The sequence below is a fragment of the Ammodytes marinus genome (genome assembly GCF_949987685.1).
Source record: "Ammodytes marinus genome assembly, chromosome: 9".
In the NCBI taxonomy this organism is placed as follows: Eukaryota; Metazoa; Chordata; class Actinopteri; order Uranoscopiformes; family Ammodytidae; genus Ammodytes; species Ammodytes marinus.
In genome coordinates, this window is record NC_137213.1 from 17,534,336 (window position 1) to 17,557,189 (window position 22,854).

General features: G+C 42.5%; 1 protein-coding gene across 3 annotated transcripts in view; it reads left to right on the top strand.

The window, feature by feature from the left end:
* Positions 1-3,455: 3,455 nt before the first annotated feature.
* eif4g1a (eukaryotic translation initiation factor 4 gamma, 1a) overlaps positions 3,456-22,854 on the top strand; it is a 28,781-nt gene continuing 9,382 nt past the window's right edge. Inside the window, exons 1-23 of one of the 3 annotated variants that reach the window (XM_080034576.1) lie at positions 3,456-3,877; positions 5,745-5,871; positions 5,974-6,060; positions 6,414-6,446; positions 8,081-8,260; positions 12,127-12,226; positions 13,942-14,102; positions 14,310-14,402; positions 14,931-15,006; positions 15,098-15,994; positions 16,093-16,181; positions 16,355-16,550; positions 16,874-17,007; positions 17,201-17,320; positions 17,449-17,844; positions 18,021-18,167; positions 18,281-18,517; positions 18,683-18,787; positions 18,989-19,291; positions 19,578-19,701; positions 19,818-19,920; positions 21,801-22,081; positions 22,668-22,789. In XM_080034576.1, coding sequence (XP_079890702.1) covers positions 5,797-5,871; positions 5,974-6,060; positions 6,414-6,446; positions 8,081-8,260; positions 12,127-12,226; positions 13,942-14,102; positions 14,310-14,402; positions 14,931-15,006; positions 15,098-15,994; positions 16,093-16,181; positions 16,355-16,550; positions 16,874-17,007; positions 17,201-17,320; positions 17,449-17,844; positions 18,021-18,167; positions 18,281-18,517; positions 18,683-18,787; positions 18,989-19,291; positions 19,578-19,701; positions 19,818-19,920; positions 21,801-22,081; positions 22,668-22,789 — 4,059 coding nt within the window. In that variant the 5' untranslated portion in view covers positions 3,456-3,877; positions 5,745-5,796. The remainder of the gene's footprint in view (positions 3,878-5,744; positions 5,872-5,973; positions 6,061-6,413; positions 6,447-8,080; positions 8,261-12,126; positions 12,227-13,941; positions 14,103-14,309; positions 14,403-14,930; positions 15,007-15,097; positions 15,995-16,092; positions 16,182-16,354; positions 16,551-16,873; positions 17,008-17,200; positions 17,321-17,448; positions 17,845-18,020; positions 18,168-18,280; positions 18,518-18,682; positions 18,788-18,988; positions 19,292-19,577; positions 19,702-19,817; positions 19,921-21,800; positions 22,082-22,667; positions 22,790-22,854) is intronic. The other 2 variants (XM_080034577.1, XM_080034578.1) reach the window with 2 other exon arrangements.

Genomic DNA, 22,854 nt, shown 5'->3' on the forward strand with positions numbered 1-22,854 from the left:
GCCCATTCCAATCTGGTTTTAGGGCAGGCCATAGTACTGTCTCTGCTGTGACTTTGGTTGTAGACAACATTGTTGCAGCATTAGACAAGAAAAAGCACTGTGCAGCACTTTTTATTGATCTTTCAAAGGCCTTTGATACTGTTGACCACCATTTGCTTTTACAGAGGCTTTATGACATTGGCTTTGATCAGTCTGCATGTAGCTGGTTTAGGGATTATCTCTCTGATAGACAGCAGTCAGTTAAACTGGGAAGATACCAATCTGAATTCTTAACTGTTACAAATGGTGTCCCACAGGGCTCAATTTTAGGTCCAGTTCTTTTCACAATTTATATAAATAACATTGTTTCATCGCTAAAAAACTGTCACGCCCATCTATACGCTGACGACACAGTACTGTATTGCATTTCCGATTCGGTGCACCAATCTATTGAGAACCTACAAAGCTCTTTTAAGGGTGTATTCACACATGGAAAGTCCGTTAGTTCACTTGCTTTGGTCCAGACCAAATAGAATTTGGATTTTTTTGTTTGGTGTGGTCCACTTTCATATTGCCCCTTTTGCAAGTGAACCAGCATTACGAAGCAAAACCACACGTGATCTAAGGTCATTCATTCATTGGACAGACATTCTGGGGAGGAGAGAAGCAGGAAGAACGAAGTAAAAACTGCAAATTTATCATTGATATAATATGGAGTTAAAAATAATAAAAATGCCTACATCTAGCCTATAAATAAAGAAGAAAAAAATCTAATTATTGTTGTTTCATATGTTTATAATATGTAGCCCTATGACAATGCCACGTTATGTGGCTTCTAGCCTACGATGTGAAACATCATTTTTACTGTATTTTTGCTGCTGGACGCGCGACTCGCGTGAAGAATAGGCTCAAACTGAAACACAGCTGATTAAGCTGTGTATCAGCTGGGTGTCAGTTCGGCGCAGTTCAGCACCAAACTGACACGGGGACAGTATTGACGGTCCCGTTGGGAAGAACAATAAAAACACACACTTCATGCAAAGCGCAGCGTGAACCTGTTGGCACTGTAGGCTACGGGAGACGCTCCTCTCCATCTGATCGCTGATCCGCACGCATCATTATCAAATGTAATATTTTCGCTCGGGGCTCCCGGTCAAACCACAACTAATCTTCCTAACAATGGCGACAACAACACTTTCACATAATGTGAAGCTGATGGCGATTTATTAAAAAAGAAAAGAAAGAAAAGGCGCAGTGCTTCCTGCAATTGGGTCGGATCGAGTCCGGCCAAATTCACACCACAAACGAACTGCAGCAGAGTGCGTTTTGAAGCGCATCGAGACTACCTCTTCAGCTGGGTCTCGGAGCGTTTGTTTGGTCCGCCCCCGAGTGCGATTGCTGTATTCACACCTGCCTGAAAGATGCGCACCGAAGGTGGAAGTGCACCTGAGTTCGTTTCAACCGAACTAAACACAGCATGTGTGAATACACCCTAATACTCTGCAGGACTGTCTAGTAGACCTCAGGCTTGTTCTTAATACAGACAAAACCAAATATATGTGTTTCTCCAGAGCAAGAACTACAAATTTGAATGATTTTAATGTTTTTACAAAGAATGGATTTTTAATTGAAAGAGTCACGGAGTACAAATATCTCGGCATCTGGTTAGATGATAAACTCACTTTTAATTTCCATATAAAAAATCTTGTTTGTCGACTACGACAAAAAATTGGCTATTTTTATAGGAACAAAACCACCTTCCCTTTATTTAGTAGGAAAAGGATTATTGAGGCAGTTTTTATGTCTGTCCTTGATTACGGTGATGTGGTTTACCGGCATGCATCTCATTCATGTCTTAAACTCCTAGACTCTGTTTTTCACTCTGCTTTAAGGTTCATCACAGGAGATGCTTATGACACACACCATTGTCTTTTATATGAAAAGGTTGGGTGGTACTCCCTTAAAGAGAGACGTGATGCACATTGGCATATTTTTATTTACAAAGCCTTGACCGGGAAGCTTCCTCGTTATTTAACAGAAATGTTGCAAATTTCAGATGGGCTTTATCAGACCCGCTCCACTGACATGCTCATGCTTTATGTCCCACAAGCCCGGTCTGAGCTGGGAAAGACAGCTTTTAGCTTCAGTGCCCCCGACTCCTGGAACAACTTACAGCAACAAATTAAACTAAATACCTTCATATCCTTTAATCAATTTAAACAAACTATCTTAAATCTGCCAAACTCTACCTGTAACTGTTTTAATTAGGCTATATTGTACTTTCACCCATTTAATTTAATTTTAATTGCTGCCACTCCTCACCACTATGTAAATGTTTAAATTGTTTTTTTTTTTTGTTTTGTTTTTTTGTTTTTCTTCTCTTCACCTGTTGTTGTGTATTTGATGTATTTGCATTGAATATTGTGTATGCATTGTTGTTTTTCCTTGGAATTTGTTTGAACTCGACACCATTGAAAATGAGGGTCACCCCTCAATTGGTCTCTCGAGGATAAATAAAAGTTAAATGAAAAAATTAAATGAAATACCTAAATTTAGCCTAAGTAGATATTTGCATGCCCTTGCAAGGTGTTCCTTTCTGCCTTTGTTTTTACTATGAAGGATAAGTGCGGAAAGTGACCTGAGCACACGTTATAGCTACAATAGGCTACTGTCTTGCCATGTTGTTGGTGTTGGTCTTATATAGGCCTAGGCCTAAAGTCTATAGTCAATGGTAGCCTCATTGAAGAAGATAACACCAGGAAAATGTTTTGAATAATTATTTTGTAGCTTGATTAGCCTACTTCCACAACCCAGAGAAGGTTATCAACTAGAAAAAGGGGTTAGGCTACACAATTAAAAACTATTTTTGTTTTGATTTTTTTTCTATTATAGCCTACATGTTATTAATATTTTTATTATTTAATTCAAGTCATTAGTCCCCTGTAGGCTACATCAACCATGGCTTGTTTTCAGGTAAAGGCAGAGTAGCCAAAAATCTCCATTTATGGGCCAGACAGACTGATCAAATTGAAACATCTAGGCTATTTCAGTCAAATCAAAACTGCTCAAGAGAGACGATATTAGAGCAACTAAATAAAGACAAATGCCTAAATATGTAAATAGGCCTAAATAAATAAATTCAATTATCACCAAAGTAAGTCTAGTCAGTAGTTGCTCTGAAGCTTTTTTACACATCAGATGAAGTTTGCCCCGTTGTCATGGAAACGATTGTATTTAAATATCCTTTTCCCCCCACGGCTATTAAAACTGAAGTACCGTTAGTTTCTATGTAAAGCGAGACCTTGGCATCCATAGCATATCCTTGTACACCAGACTGCGGTGTCCCTGGCATGTTCTGTGTGTGAGGCATAGGTTGGTGAACGGACTGATTCAAGCTCCTGTATCACATGACCAAGGACAAGGCATCAAATTTTAATTTTCCCGGAAGTTACCCATGCGACTTGGAGGCGCACCGGCTCCGTAGAGCAGAAACATCGCATTATGGCCTCGCTCTGAGCCTCCTGATGCGACAGTTGTGTACATACTCAACCGGCAATCCATCACCATCGACGCCTTGATCATGGACCCCCGGTCCAGAGGCTTTTTTCGGGGCCATCGGAATTGTCAATAGTACTCCCGAAGTACTATATTATTTGATTTTGAGCACTGTCACTTTTGCACGCCCGGGGATTTAAAGCGGAGTGACAGTAGTAGCACCCACCCCATCTGCCGGTCAGCTAACTAGTTAGCTCGCTAAGTCACTAGCCAAGAAGGGCATCACTTTTCTTTTGGAGTAAAGGACAAGGAAACTACAACACCACTTCTTTCAGTAACAGAGGACTAATCAGAGGCTGAGTCCCCGAGTTCACATCTTACAACATATTCACTATTGTTCCTGGTAAGAATTAAAACCATCTGACGGTGGTAGCGTTGATGCTAGCGTTGATGCTAGCTCGGAGTTGCACAGAGCTCGGCTTCACGTTTGTCAAAGGCATACATGCTAGCTAAAGTTAGCCGGTGGAACAGGCCCCACCGGCTGTCAGTCCACACACTAGGGCAGCCAGCCCGCTAATCCGGCCAAGAATACGAAAACGGTGATATCCGAATACATATTGGTGTTTCGCCGTGATTTTAAAAGTGGTTTGTTGGTTAATGTTGAATGCTGTTGAGTCAAAGTTAACCTTAGCTGAAGTGACAGCTCTCGTGCTAATCTTCACTGGGTGACCGTTATCACCGTAGTCAGCGCGAGGCAGTCCCAGGTCGTTTTACAGCTTCATGGTTTAAAAATGATTTCCACTGGCCTTTAGACCTGACGTATAGACGGCAAAGCTTTATGTTACTTGCCTTGTTGTATGTGTTCAAGTTAAATGTCAGGTTGGTGGGTTCAGTAGCTGGCCGAGCTCAGTGGGCCTGTAATTAAATACACCTCGGAGGACGCCGGGCTCGGCTACACCGCCAACATTAACCAACGATAGCTCATCGGTGTTGCAACATTATTGTTTGGACCAGTTTTGTTATTGACTTATTTTCCTTTTGCTCTCTTACGTTTTGATGAGCATACATTTTGTCCAGCGTCGCAGTAAAACTAATAGACTGAGTGAAATGTGGAGTCTACGTTGAGCCACGTAGCGTATCAACGTAGCGTATCTAAGCAAAATGTCTATGGTCGCGGGACACGTAACATTAGCCGGCTGTGGGCTAACGATTAAACCTGCTCCGGTCGGGGGTGCTGCTTTGCTAGCGGGCCAATAAAATGCCTTTCGACCTATAACTTGACTAAGACACAATCGGAGGGTGTTCCTGCTCCGCCTGTCATATTTAATGACGGTTCACGAGACAGTAAAACCTATCTACCAGCAGAGCCATATGGCAGCTTTGTGCATCGCTGCCCCGTCAAAAGCAGCATGGCACTAGCTAGCAGCTAACGATAGTTCCTGTGTCAGCAGGTGGATGGTGCAGCCTGTGACACGTCCTCTGGTAGTTTTCATATTATTATTACTTTTTAGCATAATAATTTCAGCCTGCTTTAGTTCATCCTTAACCCATACAACAACCATTTATCTTGGTAAAAAAACGGTAGTCAGTTTCGAAATTAATGTAGGCTGAACGGTATCGGAATGGATTATTTGCACACGTAGCTAGCACAACCAGGGGGCATTGAAGCCACAACACAGTAAATGAACTTTGACCTGAGGTATCCATTTTCTTAAATTCACTTATAAACCGGACCAGTCCGAGGGATTTGGAAGTATATGTTGGAAGATGGTCACCTAAGCATTATAAGTAATTCACATGTTTCACGTATTTACTTTTTGGTCAGGTCATGATGATTCAGGGAGTATTTTATTCGTTTCCTTTTTAAACTGCCAAAGTTCCTTTTTTGTAGTGTTTTTTTTTAGCCACCATGACCCCTTTCTACTGAAACAATGGTTTTGGGTGGAGGTAAAAACTCAAGAGTCCATTACTATCTGATCTGATCAGAGCAAGGGATCTGAGGAGGATACTTACACTAATTGGTCATAAGACCACATGGATGAGCCGAGTGAACAACATTGTGGGAGGTGGTGGTGTTATCATAGGCGAAACCTCAGGCCACACCCTCGCTGCTTGGTTAGATCTTTCCTCACTAAAAAGGTTCATGTCTTTGTACAGTCTTGTCTGATATATAAACTGTGGGGTGGTAAATGTCTGAGAGCTATTTTGAACTGAGAGCATTTTATCACTAGGCTAATGTTTGATTCTTCATTCCTTTTATTTCCCCTCAGAAAGGTTGGCAACACAACGCCACCCTGATGCAGAACCATAAAAGAAGGTGAAATGAACAAACCACCACAGCCTATAACGGGACCCACTTCTGTCCCAAACCCGTCCCCATCTCCTGGATTGACACAGGTGAGAGCAACTGACCCGAATGGACCCGGAGTTGTTAAGATAAATTAAAGTTTGATACAGTTTATTTATTTATTTATTTATTCCTTCATTCTCTTTCTTCAGGCTGCGTACGGCCCTGGACAGCCCACGTCTCTTGTGTTTGCCACCCCCCCACCTCCTCAAATGAACTCTGCACCACAGCCACGACAGGTATTCTTCACAACATGCTTTGTCAGTGTCTATGGAACTATGAAATATGTTTAGCTTTCTTGAAAGAAACCCTCCCTTTTCACAAATATATCTGACAGAGCTTTTTCTGCTATGAGGCTTTGGCTTTGTGTGTGTGTGTGTGTGTGTGTGTGTGTGTGTGTGTGTGTGTGTGTGTGTGTGTGTGTGTGTGTGTGTGTGTGTGTGTGTGTGTGTGTGTGTGTGTGTGTGTGTGTGTGTGTGTGTGTGTGTGTGTGTGTGTGTGTGTGTGTGTGTGTGTGTGTGTGTGTGTGTGTGTGTGTGTTTCTCCTTAATGTCAATCTTTACTTCTTTACTCTCTTCTGCTGTTCTCCCAGTTTGCTGCAGGGCCCCGCACTTTACACCAACAGGTACTAACACCCCTCACTTTACCTTACATTACCTCTCTGTCCTTAGAGTAATGCATGCTTCCATTTCCCCATGTTGAAGAATTAGATGTGAACGCTTTAGTGTTGGGTAAAGCCCCTATCTCACTGGGCTGCGACTGTTTGCGACAAGTTGGAGACTGCAGTCGCGAGGAAGTCTCTAAACTGTCTCCAAACGTTCGCGGAGGTCTCAATTTCCTCGCATGAGTCGCAGAGCCGCGCAGTCCTGTCGCATGAATTTTGAACATGTTCAAAAAAAGTGTGCGACAAATCTAGTCTCAAAATAGTCTCAGAGTGGTCGCATGTGTCTCAAACGCTTCGCAAACCCTTCTCAATTTAGTCTCCGCGAGTCAGAAAGTGCGAGCAATGTGAGACCACTTTGCGAGGGTTTGGCGATATATGAAACTAAATTGTGACTGATTTGAGACAAAAATGAGACTGACATTCCGTTCGTGCGACACTCGCCAGACGTTCGCGAGACATAAATGCGACCTCCTGGCAAGTGTTGGCCAGGACATTCGCAAACGTGTCGTGAGGAACCAACTCAGTGAGACTGCAAGTGAAAATTGTCGCTAATTCGCATATTTTGTCGCAATTTTGTGTCTCCAACTTGTCGCACACTGTCGCAGCCCAGTGAGATAGGGGCTTAACTTTCCCTGACTATTAGAAACTTTGAGGTTTATATATCATTTTAGAAATGCATTTTTTTTTTTTTTTATAGGAAGTTGTGCCATTTTTTAAAATTGAATGTTGATTGGTCACTATGTTTTAAAAGCATTGTTAACTAGGCCTTATTTATTCGTTATTTCTTATTTCTTCTGCACATGCACATACCTACATTCCCCCCCCCACCCCCCCCCCCCCCCACATACGTATCTGAATTTGCAATACATTATTCCAAACCCGCTGTTAATGCGACAACTACAGGTGTTCCTACTTCTTTGCAGTCCGCACAGTGTTGCATGCGCAGCTATATGGTTGTTGGAGCTAACTGTTGACGGCTGAGAGATATTTTGCTGCTGCCTTTCGTACGCTTTCCTCTTACACCTTGTAATCTCTAAACCGTCCACATTGTCTCTTGTCCTCATTTTCACCTTAATCTCACTCCCTCTTGCTTTCTGCTCATGTGTTGTGCGGCTGAAGGGTGGATACAGAGCATTACAGGTAACAGCTTTTCTCTTTGCCACTCCCCCCGTAACTACGGCTAACCTCCGTGTAACGGGGAGCCATGACCTTAAGTACAATTTAGACTCGGTGTAACCCAAGAACTGAACTTGTTGAACACATTTGCAGTCGCTGGGAATGCATTGCTTCCTGCTGAGGTTATGCGCGTGTGGCTGGGCGCACACACAAGCAAAAATAAATTGTTACACATGGTTTATGGCCAACAAAGTTAAGACACTGAGGGCCAGTTTCGCAGGCATGTATAAAGCCTAGTCCTGGAATAAATTGTACTTTTTAATGGGCAATCAGCTTTCAAAATTCCATTTAGTCAAGGACTAGGCTTAATGCGTGTCTACACATCCGGCCCTATATGTAAGCACAGAGCAACAGGTTTGCTTGTGCTGCGGTACACACTTCATTCCCCCTCCTTTCGTTGTCCTTCATCTGTTCTCTAGAGTTACTATCCAAACCGACCAGCCATGGCTGCCAGTGCTCCAAGGGTACAGACGAGTAGTGGCCCACGGCCGGTCGGACCCACTCACGTCTACCCGACCAACTCCCAGATGATGATGATTTCCCAGCAGCAGCTGTCTTTCGCTGGCTCCCCTCAAGGCTACTTCATGACCCCTGGACAGGTTGGTTTACATAAGCGATCATCAATTTGTTAAAATTGCACACACGTCTGTTGTACCCAAACACTTTCTCACATAAAGTATATGCCTATCACATTATTGTACTGGCTTAAATATAATATTGTATATTTTTAAGTTATTATATCTGAAAAAGTGAGTACCTGCTTGTTGGATAACTCTTACAGTTTAAGGTCATTATGAGTGTTTCATTATGGGCTTTATATTGTGTCATTTTAGATTTCACTAAGCTTACAGCTTGTTTTGCTGCCAAGGAGTTAATTTTTAATTTCTTATTTAATTTGATTATTTTTGACATGTAAAAATTAATTAAAAGCATCTTCCAACAAAACGTCAGTCAGCCAGGAATTGATGCTCAGAAAAATGCTAACTGCTTCTAATGGCCTGACTAGAGAGTGTGGGAGCATGTGACTGAGAGACACGATGCAGGAGAAGTATCTCAAAGTATTTGAAAAACAAAAAATATTGGTAAATGCTTCACAAACATGTCCGCTCATTAGCATCTGTACCTTGCCTGAATACACCTCTCCCAAATGTGCCATGGCTGAGGAAGTGTACCATGCTTGAGTATGGATGGCGCAGTCATACTGGTCAAACGTTCTACACTTTAGGGGGCAAACGTACCTGGGCACGGTAAAGATGGCCTAGTGTGAGTGCGCCCTTATAAGCACAGTTTCATTCATAGAGCTTGACCTCAAGTTAACTGCAACTTAAAGGCCTACTTCACCGGTTGGAATATGAAGGTGTATTGTATATGTTAAATCCTGTTATTCTGTAACACTTTTACATGCTGTCTCTGTTCCAAATGGCTTTGAATTTCTTGCGCTAGAATTATCTTTATCGTCAAATGATTGTTTTGTTGTAATTGGTGTGTATAGGCCCCCATCAGCTGTAACTAGCTCCTTAAATGATCTAGCACATATGCTCTCCAGTTATGTAAATAGAGAGGTAATTGTGATGGGTGATTTTAACGTTGACTGGCTTTCTGGTGCCTCTGAATCTTTCAAAGAAATCTGTAGCAACGTTAATCTTACACAATTAATAACTGAGCCCACAAGACCCAATCTAAAAAATCCAGCAAAATCAACTTTAATCGATTTAATCTTATCAAATAAAATAAATAAAATAGCCTCAGCTGGTGTCTTTGAGCTTGGGATTAGTGATCACTGCCCAGTGGCCTGTATCAGAAGTATTCATTTAAAAAGATCTCAACCTAAAATCATAATTAAGCGTAATTTTAAAGGTTTTAATGAGCAAGCCTTTTTAAGTGATCTCCATCATAGTGACATTCAACTGACTACGCAAATTTCGGATGTTGAGTTAGCCTTAGACCATTTCATCAATACTTTCACCTCAATTATAAACAAGCATGCGCCCCTAAAAAAACATAGAGTAAAAAATAGATCAAACCCCTGGTTTACAAGTGAACTGTCTGATTTATTTTCCGAGAGAAATAAAGCATGGTCTGTAGCTAGACGCTCTGGAGATAATACCAATTGGACAATTTTTAGACACCTTAGGAATAAGTGCACAGCCATGGTCAGGAAAGCCAAATCTGAATACTACCTTGAATTAATCTCAAACTGCTACTCTAACCCTGCACTATTTTGGAAAGCTGTGAACTATAATAAAAACAATTCTAGCACAGTTCCCACTCAGATCAAATTAAATGGTCATACTCTCAATGATCAAAAAGAGATTGGCTTAGCTTTTAATAAACATTTTGTAGCTACTGGTCAACTCTTTCAGAATGGAGGATATAGGCCTTCTACCACCAGTAGTAACGTACCGCCTGTCTCTCAAACTCCTCTTTTCAGCCTTGATCTTCTTCCCACAAGTGTTGTTGTAGATGCGCTCCTCGCCATCAACCCCAAGAAGTACATGGGAGAGGACAATTTGGACCCGTTTTCAATCAAGCTCTCTACACATATAATATCAAAACAAATTACCCATATTTTTAATCTTTCCATCTCCTCTGGAATAGTTCCTAAAATTTGGAAAAAGCTCATGTAATTCCTTTACATAAAGGTGGTGACAAAAATAATCTTAATAACTACAGGCCAATTTCCAAACTCCCATGCCTCGCAAAGATTCTAGAATCACTTATTAATAATCAGTTAAAAACATTTCTAACTAGTGCTTCCATTTTGAGCCCATTCCAATCTGGTTTTAGGGCAGGTCACAGTACTGTCTCTGCTGTGACTTTGGTTGTAGACAACATTGTTACAGCATTAGACAAGAAAAAGCACTGTGCAGCACTTTTTATTGATCTTTCAAAGGCCTTTGATACTGTTGACCACCATTTGCTTTTACAGAGGCTGCATGACATTGGCTTTGATCAGTCTGCATGTAGCTGGTTTAGGGATTATCTCTCTGATAGACAGCAGTCAGTTAAACTGGGAAGATACCAGTCTGAGTTTTTAACTGTTACAAATGGTGTCCCACAGGGCTCAATTTTAGGTCCAGTTCTTTTCACAATTTATATAAATAACATTGTTTCATCGCTAAAAAACTGTCACGCCCATCTATACGCTGACGACACAGTACTGTATTGCATTTCCGATTCGGTGCACCAATCTATTGAGAACCTACAAAGCTCTTTTAACACCCTGCAGGACTGTCTAGTGGACCTCAGGCTTGTTCTTAATACAGACAAAACCAAATATATGTGTTTCTCCAGAGCAAAAACTATACATTTTAATGATCTTATTATTCACACAAATAATGGATCTCATATTGAAAGAGTCACTGAATATAAATATCTTGGCATCTGGATAGATGAAAAACTCTCTTTTACATTTCACATAAAAAATCTTGTCTGTCGTCTGCGACAAAAGATTGGATATTTGTATAGGAATAAAGCCACCTTCCCGTTGTTCAGTAGGAAAAGGATTATTGAGGCAGTTTTTATGTCTGTCCTTGATTACGGTGATGTGATCTACCGGCATGCATCACATTCATGTCTAAAACTCCTAGACTCAGTTTTTCACTCTGCTTTAAGGTTCATCACAGGAGATGCTTATGACACACACCATTGTCTTTTATATGAGAAGGTTGGGTGGCCCTCCCTTAAAGAGAGACGTGATGCACATTGGCATGTTTTTATTTACAAAGCCTTGACTGGGAAGCTTCCTCGTTATTTAACAGAAATGCTGCTTGTTTCAGATGGGCTTTATCAGACCCGCTCCACTGACATGCTTATGCTTTATGTCCCACAAGCCCGGTCTGAGCTGGGAAAGACAGCTTTTAGCTTCAGTGCACCTGACTCCTGGAACAACTTACAGCTAAAAATTAAACTAAATACATTCATATCCTTTGGCCAATTTAAACAGACTATCTTGGATCTGCCAAACTCTACTCTGTTTTAATTAGACTATATCGTACTGTATGCCTTTTAATTGCTGCCACTCTTCCCCACTCTGTAAATGTTTCAATCGTTTTGTTTTTTCTTCTCTTTACTTGTTGTGTATTTGATGTTTTTGCATTGAATATTTTGTTTGTATTGTTGTTTTGAATTTGTTTTGACTCGACGTCATTGAAAATGAGGGTCACCCCTCAATTGGTCTCTCGAGGATAAATAAAAGTTAAATGAAATGAAAATGAATTGTCTAACCCTACATTTCTCTTTCTGTGACATCACAGAAAGAGAAATGTAGGGTTAGACAGTGAGACCATAAAACACTCTTTCTGCCTTTTCTCAGGCTAGGATGATCCGATTTAAAAAAAAATTGCACATTTATACTTCATAGGATCTCCGAGTTCAATACACCTTCATATTCCAACCGGTGAAGTAGGCCTTTAACTGTTTTGTGTATTGTTCTTGGCTCTGAATCTTTATTTTGTTTCTGCAGTACCGGGCCCCATATATGCCTCCAACTCAGCAGTATCCTGTGACCAGTGGGACTGCAGGCTTCTATCCGGGAACTAGCCCTGCGGAATACCCTGGTTATGGTAAGGCTGTTTTGCCCAAGACCAACCGCAACCAAGCACAACCATAAACATGGAGGTGTATCAGTTAAAAGGGGTGAACGCTCAAAACTCAGAACCTTACATTTAAGAGACATTTTAAGATGAAGCATCTAGTTTGAGTCCTTATTCATTTTCCCACCTCTTTCCCCTTAAGGAATCGCTGGGTGTGTGATGGTTTTGCTTGGCTTGTTGGTGTGTTTAATGTCTTTCTGTGTGGAAAAACTGTGTGAAAAAAATGTGGTGAACTGCCAGTTGCATGTTGTCTGGCTTGATTATGCTTTGGCTTGTGTTCTTTCTATCTGCAGTCTCACCTGACACTGCCTTACAGGTTCCATGAAATGGCTTTGAGACAAGAATTTAGTTATATTTTCTTCTTTTTTGGGGATATATGTCCATATAAAACTTGATGTTGGCGTGTGAGAGTGATAAGAGTTCAAGAGTTTATAGGACAAGGGCTCCGAAATGGAAGGCAAACATTTGAATATGGCCTGCAACCACTGGTCATTGACATTTCTTTTTAAAATGCCACCCTTAACACACTTCTGACTTCAGTTACTGCTGCAAATGCTAATATTAGGAATCTTTTCTTATTTATTTAATTTTTACATGTGGGGCAAACTAAAACATTCAATTTCATTGGCCTTTACACACCCCTGGTTCAAAGATTGTTCAGTGAACAATACTTTCAGAATTTGTTTGATTTTATTATACAAAAAAGCACGGCAACACGGGTGAGGATATGGTGAAGACGTTGTTCATTTCATGGGACCTTTTTAACACCCTGCTTCCTCTGGTTCCTCTCATTAACTCATTCTGCATATGTCTCTTCCTGCCCTCTTTCCTTCTTTCCTCCCTCTCTCTCGTTTTGCTGCGTTGGTTCAGAGCCCTCTCTTGCTGCGAGGGAGAGGCGGGGTGGTGGGGGGAGAGGGGGCGGCCGAGAGAATGGCCGTCTCTCTCTCCACGGTGCTCCTCTCACCTCCCAGCGCTACCCTGGTGAGTAGTGTGTGTGCTTGTGTGTTGTTCAGCAGGCTTAAGTGGCAACAAATCTCTGTGGCTCTTCCCGTCTCCCATAGTGTTGTATATGTGTTATGCTGTGTCTTTGGTAACTCACATGTTTTTTACTTCAAAGTGCAAATAGGATACATAGTGTAGGTCACACACATTACATGTCACAGTTTAAATAAATTATTTATTTCACGTGATTAACATGAAAAGAATCCTAGATTCTGGAAGTTTCTTGAGTGATATCCATAATCTAACAAATAATGTTTTACAACACAACGCTTCTTAAAATGCAGCTTCCATCTGATCTTGGCAGTCTGGAGGTGAAGGTTATTGCTCCAAAAGCCTGGGCATGAACCAATTTCACATTAGTGTTGTTCTGTTCAACTCAACCAACGCAGTAATGGCAGTCTCACTAAAGAGCAGATAAATTCGCCCGCAGATGTCTATAATATATAGGCTCTAGAGTCTTGTTTTTTATGTGTGTGTTCTAAGGTCGAAAAATGAAGCGGCCTTAATTCACAAATCCCACATATTGCCTTGCAGGGTCTTCTGAAAAACACTGCAAATAAAGGATTCTGGTTTTTAATAACAAGGAAACTAAATCTTGTGAACTTGCGTCTTGCATTTTTTAGTCTTGTTTTCATTTAATTAATTCTGTTTCTTTTCACTTTTTTTTTTTTTTTTTTTTACAGCAGGAGCATACTATCCAGCTCAGCCACAGTACTCTCCGTCTGTCCAGCCTGCACCGGTAATGATCAACCCCGCCCAGCAACAGCAACAGCAACAAGCCCCGCCCCCTCAGCAACCGCCGGCACCGCCACAAGGCCAGCCAAAGAGGGAACGCAAACCGGTAGTGTGTTGAAACAAAAGCCTCTTGTTGAACCGCCTCTTGTCTGAGGTCTAAAAAAAATGAATTGACTGAAAGTGTTTTGTTTGTTCTATGTGGAACTTTCTCTTTTACCTGAAAATAACAATAGCATTTATTATAATGGGCGGCAGCTATAGCTCAGCGGCGACAGGATGGTTGCATACTTAGTTGTATTTTATTGTCTCCTGATAGATAAGAATACGAGACCCTAACCAAGGCGGGCGCGATATCACAGAGGAGATCATGTCAGGTGGAAGGTCCACCACCACACCAACTCCCCCACAGGTAAGAATGCTTTTGGCAAAACTGCTTTCTATTGATGAATTTAAACTCTGTTCTGAAGCAAGCATAGTGGTGTATATGTATTATGGAAAATGTAGTAACTCCTCCAAACGTTAAACAAATGTTCTATTTACAATTAAATGTGCTACTATTTAACTACGCATAATAAAAGATTATTACTGTATTCTAATTTTAAAGAAGATAAATTAAATGTGGCATTCTCTCATTGTAGTACAGTATAAACCAAATGCAGATAAAACTGCTCGAATGTTTTTGAACTTGTTATATCTCTAGGCTACTTTGGCTAAACTTGCAAGTACATTGATTTGCCAGTTGGTTTGGGCAAAACGTTAGAAACACTTTGGAAAGAAATGCAAAATAATTCAACAACAAAATGACCATTTGACCTTAAAGGTAACATAGAATGGTTTACATTCATTAATTGATGTGACGCATCAAATGGTTGTAATCCGTGTATTGTCCATTTCAATAAGTGCTTAATTAACACTCGATACTGTTTTGTGACTGCAGGCCTCCACAGGAGATGCGAGTCCGGTACAGACCAATGGTGAAGTTATACAGCCTGTCACTATGAACACAAGAAGAGGTGAGTACATTTTCTATTTATTGGTTTTGAACACAAAAGATTCACAATAGCTGTATTCTTCATTGTCCTTATTGTGTGTATCACTGTACAGATGAAAACATGGAGCCTCCTGCTAGCGCTGAAACCCCACCACCTCCGGCCACAGCAAGTACAGAACCTGTGGGAGAGGCCAAACAGGAATTGATCCAGGTTACGCCGCCTGCTGAGTTAGCAGCACAGTCTGTGGTCCCTGCAGCTGCTGCCGAGGTGTCCGCCCCATTGACTAAGGACCAGCACTCTTCCTCTCCCCCACCTCCTGCAGCAGCACCCACTATGGCTCCTGAAGAGGCCCAAACTCAAGTTGATAGTAAAGTTAGTGACACAGTAGACGCTCCTGTCGGCCCTTCGGCGTCATTAGAAGCACAAGAGGCACCTGTGAAGATGAAGGAGGAACCACAGGCTGCCTCAGCTCTGGCCGAGAAGGCACCGGAGAAGGAAGAGAGGAAAACAGAAGAAGTAAAGGAAGTCGAAAAAGAGGAGAAGGTGGCCTGCACCGTGTTTGAGCGTGAGGTCGCGGTCGCTGCAATGGTTGCCCCCGTTGACTCGGCTAAAGAAGAAACGGCCGCTCCAACGACGGTTAGTGAAGTCTCTGAGCCCTCGCCCTCTGCACAGGAACCTGCCGCTCTGCAGAGCCACAGCGCCAGCCCGACTCCTGCCCCCCAACCGGAACCCAAACCGGCTGAAACACCTGAGCCTCTCCTCTCTAACGGACTTCCACTTGACACAGAGGAACTGTCTGAGGACATGGCCTTTAAAGACACTACACCCCTCGACAAGCCCGACACCGCTCCATCTCAGGAATCCACACCTGTGGCTAAAACGGCAATGCCAGCCCAGGAGGAGGAGAAGGAGGTGGAGAAAGAGAAGGTGGAAGAGGTTGAGGAGAAATGTGAGGATGCCCCTCCGACCTCTGTTAGCCTCCCTACAGAAGAATCTACTACTATGCAAGGTAGGGAGGGGGAATTGAGTCTTGTGGTGATGACTGTATGTGTGATTTCGGTCTTGTGTGTGTGATTTTAATGTCAACACTGTGTCCTTCTCTTGCAGCTGCTACATCTGTGCCAAAGAAGAGGAAGAACATGAAGGAGTTGAACAAGAAGGAGGCCATTGGAGACCTCCTGGATGCCTTCACAGAGGTGTGTATCAGTCCGGACCAACAGCGTGACAAATTGGAACTGTCACAGGCTTATAGTGTTGTTCAAGTGTCTCAGCAGTTTCAGCTGTATCAATAATTATTGTTCAGCTTTAAGGAGAGTAACCGGCTTGTTCTAACACTTGTTTGGTCTCGGCCTGTTTTTGTTTGCTCCAGGAGCAGAGTGCCAAGCCAGTGTTGGAGCCCTCGTCCACTCAGGCCGACCCCGTCCCTGTTGCTCCAGCTGAAGCTCCCGCTGAGCCTAAAGCCAACCCAGACGAGACCTGGGAGGAGAAAGAGGACAAGCAGACCTCAGAAACAGATGGGCCTAAAGCTACGCCTGAGTCACCGGGGAAATACCAGTTCAAAAATGGTACGTTATGATGGAAACAAATGGACACAATCAAAAAAATGTGTAATGAATCTAGAATATATGAAAGTTTCACTTTTTGAATGAACTTTTTCCATGATATTCTAATTTTTTGAACGCAATTAAACCTGAACATATTGAGATGCTTCACCGTTAGAAACTTTGCACATCCCTCTACGCTTTTAACTGTTAATGCTACACGAGGTGGACTATCAGGGGCCTGATCCTAAAGACTCGCTACACCTTACTTATGGAGAGGGGACGTCCTCGTTGGTCGAATACACTTTATAGTCTGCATTCACACGTCCCTGTACTTTTTTCTCCAGAAAATTGGAAGCCGATAGACCCAGAAGAGAAGAAGCGGTACGACAGGGAGTTCCTCCTGGGCTTCCAGTTCAGCAACGCCAGTATGAACAAACCTGAGGGCCTGCCCACCATCAGTGATGTGGTCCTGGACAAGGTAGGAGAGCATTTTAGGTCATTTTGCTGGGGAGTCATTACATTATGACAAATATGTAGATATTGAAGCTGCATTTAAGTTTAGTATTTATTTTACTTAACATCTGACCTGCATAGGTATTTTTTAAATATATCAAGGTGATAATGATTGAGAATGAATTGGGAAGTCATTTTTCCTCTTACTTTATCTTCAGGCGAATAAGACTCCACTGCGACCTGCTGACCCAGCTCGACTGATGAATGTTGGTCCTGATTTTACTCCTTCGTATTTGGGGAACCTCGGGAGCAGATCAACGGGAGGACCACGAGGCCCGGTGAGGAATTCTGTCTCCTCCTTCTCTGGTGGTGGATTATTATGAAAGGGAATAATAAATCATGATGAAATGTATTTGTTTTGTTGGAGGAGGTTGGCTTTTTTAACTTTTCTGAATGGGAATTTTAGCCCCCCGGGCCCCGGCGTTCCCAGCAAGGTCAGAGGAAAGAGGTCAGGAAGATCATCAGCAGCATGTCCCTGGGCGAGGACGTGCAGCTCAACAAGGCTGAGAAGGCCTGGAAGCCCACGGCCAAGAAGTCCACCCGTAGCCGCGCAGCAGAGGAGGCCGAGGCCGAAGACAGTGACCCAGAACAGGCCAAGACCAATGAGCTGTTCAAGCGTCTGCGCAGCATCCTTAACAAGCTCACCCCTCAGAAGTTCCAGGAGCTGATGAAGCAGGTGACTGATCTGACGATAGACACAGAGGAAAGGCTGAAGGGAGCCATTGATCTCATCTTTGAGAAGGCCATCTCGGAACCCAACTTCTCTGTGGCCTACGCCAACATGTGCCGCTGCCTTATGGGGGTAAGTCACAGTGTTGTTTTTTTTTCTCTAATACTGACTTCTGTTCTGAGCTACTTAATGATCGTGATGGTATTGTGGAATTGGTGAAGCACCCTTTTACCACTATTACAACATTTAATTATGAGTGATACAACAAGAAGATTTTTTTTTTAATCATTAATGTTTCCCTCCTTCAGTTGAAGGTCCCCACCACAGACAAGCCCACAGTTTTTGTGAACTTCCGCAAACTGCTGCTCAACCGCTGCCAGAAGGAGTTTGAGAAGGACCAGGACGATGCTGTAATCTTTGAGAAGAAGCAAAAAGAGTTGGAGGCTTCCAAAGACGTGAGCAATTGTGATCTTTTTACTGTCTCTGTCCCAACACAGTTTTTGTGTTTTTTTTTTTTTTTTTTTTTTTTTTTTTTTACTAAACGGGTCATTCTACCCCATTCCTTTAGCTGGAAGAGCGTGAGCGGATGAGGGTGGAGCTGGAGGACTCCAAAGACAAGGCCCGCCGCCGGTCCCTGGGTAACATCAAGTTCATAGGCGAGCTCTTTAAGTTGAAGATGCTTACGGAGGCCATCATGCACGACTGCGTAGTGAAACTGCTGAAGAATCACGACGAGGAGTCTCTGGAGTGTCTCTGCAGGCTGCTCTCCACCATTGGCAAAGACCTGGACTTTGAAAAAGCTAAGGTGAGTAAAGCATCAACACACATCTGTTATTCCATGCTATCTTAGATCTTAGATTATTAGTGATGCGGCTGAGGAGACAGTTTTCAACAAAGAATTCAGCCTCATTTCTTCATTTACGCTTTTGTAGCCCATAAAAGTTTTTTTTTCTTTTTCTGGGTCCGTTAGCCTCGTATGGATCAGTATTTCACCCAGATGGACAAGATCATCAAAGAAAAAAAGACCTCATCCAGGATCCGCTTCATGCTGCAAGACGTCATAGACCTCAGAAGGGTAATTATTAATTTGTCCATAACGTAGCATTTATGGAAATTACTTATCTTAAACTGTTAAGAGTTGTTTTATACTGTGTGTGTTAGTGTGTGTGAAGTAATCAACAGATGTTACGAGTCACATGGGAATTTTGAATTTAGATATGAAACAACAGGTGTTTATGACCTTGACTTATAATCATCTTCCATCTCTGACCTACAGTGCTCCTGGGTGCCTCGTAGAGGAGAACAGGGTCCTAAGACAATCGACCAGATCCACAAGGAGGCAGAGCAGGAGGAGCACAGGGAGCAGATCAAGGTCCAGCAGCAGCTCATGTCCAAGAAGGACGGAGGTGGAGGAGGAGGCAGAATGGGAGGAGGAAGAGACAGAGACATGGGGGGCAGAGGCCAACACACACCAGGCGGAGGCAGGCCCCCCAGCCAACCTCAGGATGAGGGATGGAACACCGTGCCCATCTCCAAGAATAGACCCATCGACACAACCCGTCTTAGCAAGATCACAAAGGTACGGACAAGTCTAAAATGGAGCTTTCTTTGGTTTTCCTTGTGTTTTCACTCATTGCCCTGATGATTGTGTCAGTATAGTCAAATGTTGGGTTTGAAGTGTTTCATGTTTTTTAACATTTGTTGTTGTTTTTTCAGATGCATAGCAAGAAAATCACCCCAGTTTTACGCATTTAATCTGCTAAATCCAGAGCCACTTGAATTAAACAGTCTAAGCTTGATGATTTAGGGAAAATGTGGACATAATTTGTTTGTAAAGGTAATTTTTTCGTTTTTTTCTCTTTCAGCCCGGTGCTCTGGACTTCAGCAATCAGCTGTTGGCTCCAGGTGGAAAAGGCATGTGGGGAAGCTGGGGCAAAGGCAGCAGTGGAGGAACTGGAGCTACTAAACCAGCCAGTGGAGGAGAGCAGGGTAAAAACGCCTTCTTCAACGATGTGACTTTATGTTGTTTTTTTAAGTGGTTGGTTAATCAGTGCCTTTTAAAAAAAAATGTTTTTATATAAAATATATATTTTTTTTTCTTATAGAATCTGGTCGTCCAGCCACCAGCACCGTCAACCGCTTCTCAGCCCTGCAACAGTCCGGTTCGTTGTCGTCTTCCTCAGACTCTGATCGCAGAGTTCCTCAGAGGTATTTATTATTTTCCTACCCAGTTAAATCTCTTGTTCTGGTTTTTTGGTCCTACTTTTCTTCTTAACCACCTGTTATGGCTCTGTGATGAGCTTTTGAATTTTTATTTTCTGTAAATCTATCTGTGAATTTGATCATATACAGGTCCTTCTCATATAATTAGCATATTGTGATAAAGTTCAATATTTTCTGTAATGTACTGATAAACATTAGACTTTCATATATTTTAGATTCATTACACACAACTGAAGTAGTTCAAGCCTTTTATTGTTTTAATATTGATGATTTTGGCAAAAAAGTAAAGAAAAACCAAAAATCCCTATCTCAAAAAATTAGCATATTTCATCCGACCAATAAAAGAAAATAATTATGTTCAGTTATGCACTCAATACTTGGTCGGGAATCCTTTCGCAGAAATGACTGCTTCAATGCGGCGTGGCATGGAGGCAATCAGCATGTGGCACTGCTGAGGTGTTATGGAGGCCCAGGAAGCTTCGATAGCGGCCTTAAGCTCATCAGCTTTTCAGCGGATGGAAGCATGAAGTGCTCCAAAATCTCCTGATAGCTAGCTGCATTAACCCTGCCTTTGATAAAACACAGTGGACCAACACCAGCAGCTGACATGGCACCCCAGACCATCACTGACTGAGGGTACTTGACACTGGACTTCAGGCATTTTGGCATTTCCTTCTCCACAGTCTCCCTCCAGACTCTGGCACCTTGATTTCCGAATGACATGCAAAATTTGCTTTCATCCGAAAAAAGTACTTTGGACCACTGAGCAACAGTCCAGTGCTGCTTCTCTGTAGCCCAGGTCAGGCGCTTCTGCCGCTGTTTCTGGTTCAAAAGTGGCTTGACCTGGGGAATGCGGCACCTGTAGCCCATTTCCTGCATACGCCTGTGCACGGTGGCTCTAGATGTTTCTACTCCAGACTCAGTCCACTGCTTCCGCAGGTCCCCCAAGGTCTGGAATCGGCCCTTCTCCACAATCCTCCTCAGGGTCCGGTCACCTCTTCTGGTTGTGCAGCGTTTTCTGCCACACTTTTTCCTTCCCACAGACTTCCCACTGAGGTGCCTTGATACAGCACTCTGGGAACAGCCTATTCGCTCAGAAATTTCTTTCTGTGTCTTACCCTCTTGCTTGAGGGTGTCAATGATGGCCTTCTGGACAGCAGTCAGGTCGGCAGTCTTACCCATGATTGCGGTTTTGAGTAATGAACCAGGCTGGGAGTTTTTAAAAGCCTCAGGAATCTTTTGCAGGTGTTTAGAGTTAATTAGTTGATTCAGATGATTAGGTTAAGAGCTCGTTTAGAGTACCTTTTCATGATATGCTAATTCTTTGAGATAGGAATTTGGGGTTTTCATGAGCTGTATGCCAAAATCATCAGTATTAAAACAACAAAAGACCTGAAATATTTCAGTTGGTGTGCAATGAATCTAAAATATATGAAAGTTCAATTATTATCATTACATTATGGAAAATAATCAACTTTATCACAATATGCTAATTATATGAGAAGGACTTGTAAACCCTGAATATATGATTCTTGTGAGACAGGTTTAACAGTTGCCTTATCTTTCTGCTCTCCACCAGTTTCTCTCTACTCAGATTCCCAACATCCTTTGTTTTTTTAGTGACAGAACAGAATCGATGAATCCTTGTGACTGTAGAAAACAAGTACTATTAGTATGATGTATATGTTCAAAAGTAACAAGATACCTTCCAAACTGGCAGTTCCCATTTATATCCAAACTCGGTTTACAGAGCTACTGTCCTTACAATAATTTGTGTTTTGTGCATTTGATTGGTTTAGATTTCGGTTTATTTGTTGGAACAACATTGTGATAAAATGTCCACCTCTTTGTCTCAACCCCTCAAGGTCTAGCTCCAGCCGTGAGCGCGGCGGCGACAGAGAAAAGGGCGATCGCTTTGAACGATTGGAGCGCACCGAGGGGCGTGAAGGTCGCGATACCGGGAGCAGCCAGGGCCAAGTCACCAAGAGGAGCTTCAGCAGAGAGTCACAGGAGCGTGGAGGGAGGGGCGGAGACAGCCGCGCAGCCACAGAGCCTGTGAGGCGCGTGGCCAGCATGTCAGACGACCGGGACAGAGGCAGCAGGGACCGGGGAAGCAGGGACAGGGTTCCAAGCAAAGATCTCACAGGTGAGAAAAACAGTTTTGAGATTCTAGAAAAAGCGCTATATAAATACAATATATTTTTCTTATTATTATTATTAAAGGTGCAGTTTCAGAGGAGTTGCATTTGTTTACATTCACAGAGCCTGCAGTTAAGTGTACTAAACATATCTTCTCTATATGGTATTCTTAGTGTTGAATGATTCTTATCATCATACATCAAAACTAAATTATTCTGAGGAACCTTTCACCCAACATAAAACCTAGAATATATTTGTAAACCAAACTGTCGGTCGTGCTGCTGTAAACAGCAGTGAAACAGTAACAGGAGCTTTCTAACTTCAGTGATTACATTTTCCTGTGAGGAAAGTTTGTTTATTCAGTTATGAGAATATACCTTTAGAAAATATTAGTTACATAGTGCACCTTTAAAACCCATGGAACACATGTAATGGTAGAAAGACTCGCCTTTTAGGATAGGCGTTGTGAGTTTTACACACACACACACACACACACACACACACACACACACACACACACACACACACACACACACACAGAGTAGGAGGCCAGATGTCAGAGGAACCATATTCAACTTTTCTTTTCTCTGCAGTTAAGCGTGAGAGCGCCCCCACTCCTCCTCCTACCATTGCAAAACCTGCCTTGACTGAAGAGGAGTTGGAGAAAAAGTCCAATGCCATCATTGAAGAATACCTCCACATTAATGACTTGAAGGTACACACATGACATTGTGCACAACTCGAATGCAGCAAGATGCAGTTTACTCACACGTACGCATA